This window comes from Eurypyga helias, unplaced genomic scaffold, assembly GCF_000690775.1.
Source record: "Eurypyga helias isolate BGI_N326 unplaced genomic scaffold, ASM69077v1 scaffold8758, whole genome shotgun sequence".
NCBI classification, from domain to species: Eukaryota; Metazoa; Chordata; class Aves; order Eurypygiformes; family Eurypygidae; genus Eurypyga; species Eurypyga helias.
The window spans coordinates 2,534-5,601 of record NW_010268879.1 but is presented as its reverse complement, the minus strand read 5'-3'; the positions used below and the strand labels follow the sequence as shown (position 1 = coordinate 5,601).

Sequence of the window (3,068 nt, the reverse complement as noted above, 5' to 3'; positions counted from 1 at the left end):
GGCAGGGGGGTTGGAACTAGATGATCTTTAAGGTCCCTTCCAACCCAAACCATTCTGTGATTCTGTGAAGAGCCACACGGGGCGATTCATCGCCAGCTCTCCCTTTTTGTCTGCAGTGTTGCGAGGGGCCCCCCCATGAGGAGCGTGATCAGGCTGCTCGAGGGCAGGAGTGAACGAGAGCCGGGAGCAAACTCCTCCTGACTTCCCGTTTCAGGCCCTAGAGCTCAGCGCAGGAGGAAACTGCCCAGGTGTTATCATAGGAACAACTTCTTATGCTTAAATAGAAAGGAAGAATGCACAGTGAGAAACAATCCACTGAGGAATAATGCGACCATGCTTTTCCAAAGGGGCTGGAAGAAAAAATGCCTTCCAGCCGTATGGAAAAAGCAAAGCAAGCATTCCCTTTTCTCCAGCCAGAGAAGTCTGTTTGAGGAATCCTAGACTGAAAAATGAGGAATCCTAGATGGAAAAACTCCCACCTTCCTCTCAGGGTTTTTGGGCACGCTGTGTTAGCTGCTTTGCCAGAAGGCCTAAGAGGAGCTCAGCCCCCAGTGTGCTGTAGGAACCGGAAGCCGGTGTGGATAAAGCGGTGGAACTGCTGAATCAGTTTATCCCTTCCCGACTCCTGTCCCCCAGTAAGTGGCATTTCCAGTGGTCAGCGAGGCCACGCGTTGCCCTCCTGCTCCTCCTAGTGATGGCTGGCTGAAGTCGAGCTTGCGGCCCTCCTCTTCCACCCCAGGGTTTTGAGGGGGTTTGGGGAGCGGGATTGACCGAGGCCCTTGGCAAAAGGCAGCCCCCTGTGCCTAGCGTGGAGCGTTCTCAGCCCTGGAGTTAATGACTGTCCGGGGTCAGCAGCGTCTGCGTTTCTGTGCTCCGCTTCTGACAGCTCAAGGTTGCCCTGCGCCCTAAAACCCGTCGCGAGTTCCCAGCTGCCGGAGCAGCCGGCGGCCTGCCCCATGCAAACCCCTGCGGGGACTGGGGAGGTCATCGGCCCCACGACACCAGCGCTCCAGAACGTGGGAAGTTCACGGTCGCGTTTTTCTTCTACCTAAAGCCATCAAAGCTCTAGCTTTGGTGTAGTTCATCGGATCTGAAACAATTCAACCGATTCCGTCATCTGCAGCCCAGTGATGTGCCCCATCTTGGGAGAGAGGTGAGAGTTAAAATCACGGCTCCGAGTCAGGGATTGTGCTCAGCCAGTGACTATTCAGCCACCGTGTGCGGGGCCTGAGTAGCAGCTTGAGAGCCCTTAACCCCAAAATGCCGTTGGAAGAGCAGGGATTTCAGTCTCGGTACCCCGAATCGTGATGAGCACTGTTTCCTCCAGGGCAAGTCTGGTCAGAAATCAGCTTATCTGCCCATCCCAGGGGCAAAAATTTCCTGGAATAAGCAGCACCTGAGGTGAGACGTCTGCCCTCGGGCCGAGTTTAGGGCAACAGGTACCTGTTTGAGTTAGGATTGCATCAGTGTTTGCTGTGACCTGGCCAGCAGAGAACGTTGGGCGCCTGCAGTCCTGACGCTTGAGCAGTGGTTCTGAGGTCGTTCCCGCCGGCGGCTGACAAAGGAAGAATCTTGCTGAACGCTTCTCAGAGGCAGGACCCAACGGCGTCTCAGCTCTCTCTGATACAAAGCTCCAGGCCTGTCTGTCGCCCAGAGCCTTTTCCTAACACCCCGCTGGTGGCGTTACACGTACCCAGTGCCCCGCAGAAGGACCTCGCGCCTCCCGCAGCTGGCTCCAGCCGAGGCAGCGTGGACCAAACGGTGTGTCACAAAGCCTCTCCCTGACTCCCAGGCCAGCTCAGGCAACTTAAACAACCGCCGTGAGAAGCCAGGAGTTGGGAAACACTCGTCTGAGCTGTCGGTGGCAGCTTCACCTTGAGGCTGGAAGATGAATCCGTTGGTCCCAATTCTCCTCCATTCTGTAAATCCGCCACGTAGTGCTTTGTTTTGGTTTTCCTCCTAATCCTGCTCTTTTTGTCTTCTCTTCTCCTTTCTCCAACACCCAAAACCCAGATGAGCTTAGGGCAAAGAGCGAAGTTGACCTGCACGCCCGAGATGGCCTACGGAGCCACAGGCCACCCTGGGGTCATCCCTCCCAATGCTACTCTCCTCTTTGACGTGGAGCTTCTCAGGTTAGAGTGAACCTTCCCGAGGGAGCCGGCTGGAGACATCTGTTAATAACCATCCCTTCCTTCTCGCCTTGCCAGCAGCGGGAGAAATCTTCACTGGAATCCCGATCTTCCCCGCTCAAGCTGTCCCGCCAGTAGCGCCTGCCGGTCGGATTTACGCCTTCCTTCTCTTTTTTAACTTTGTGGTGTCCGTATTTGCCTTTTCTTAGAAGCTTTGCTGGGGGAAAAACGTCTACCCTTGTAACATGAAGTTGTACATTTTATTTAATTTGCATGTCAGACTTCACGGTGATGATTGAAGATATATATAAATATAAATATATATATATATTCCGTATAGAAAAACCACTGCCTTACTGTACACTTAAACCAAGAAAAAACAACCACAAAAAGGTGCTCAAAAAAAAAAAACCTCCAGTGTACGCCTTGTACATGAACGGGCATTAGCCAAACAGTTACCTGCGCTGCCACTTTTCTCCACGTGTACCTTCTGCTTGCTGCCGTTCTGAACAACACCGTCTCGTTCAAGAATTAAAAGTCTATATATAAAACAATAAAATCTTGATACTTTACAGTTTCTGTGTCCTGGTTTTCTGCTTTCCCCTGGCCACTGGAATCCTTTTTGGCGTAGAAGCTGTTTTTCGAACAGTCACTAGCCCGTTCACTGGGTAATTATTTCTCTTCCCACGTGAAGTACGCGTGGTTCCGCGCGCTACCGATGGCCCAGCGGGAGGGCTCTGTGGGACCGGGGGGACCAGGAATGTGCGATTCTGGGCTGCTGGCACAGAAAGAGGGGTAGGTGGTCATTTACCTGGGTGTAGGAGCAAGACCTGATGTGCTGTTATTTGCCTTTGCCTAAACTTGATTCATAGAATCACAGAATGGTTTGGGTTGGAAGGGACCTTAAAGATCATCTAGTTCCAACCCCCCTGCCATGGG

General features: G+C 52.8%; 1 protein-coding gene across 1 annotated transcript in view; it reads left to right on the top strand.

The window, feature by feature from the left end:
* The window catches only part of FKBP1B (FK506 binding protein 1B, 12.6 kDa), a gene marked incomplete at its 5' end in the record, with an annotated part of 3,774 nt that extends 1,632 nt beyond the window's left edge, over window positions 1–2,142 (top strand). Inside the window, one exon of the mRNA XM_010157899.1 lies at window positions 2,014–2,142. Coding sequence (XP_010156201.1) covers window positions 2,014–2,142 — 129 coding nt within the window. The remainder of the gene's footprint in view (window positions 1–2,013) is intronic.
* Window positions 2,143–3,068: the final 926 nt, after the last annotated feature.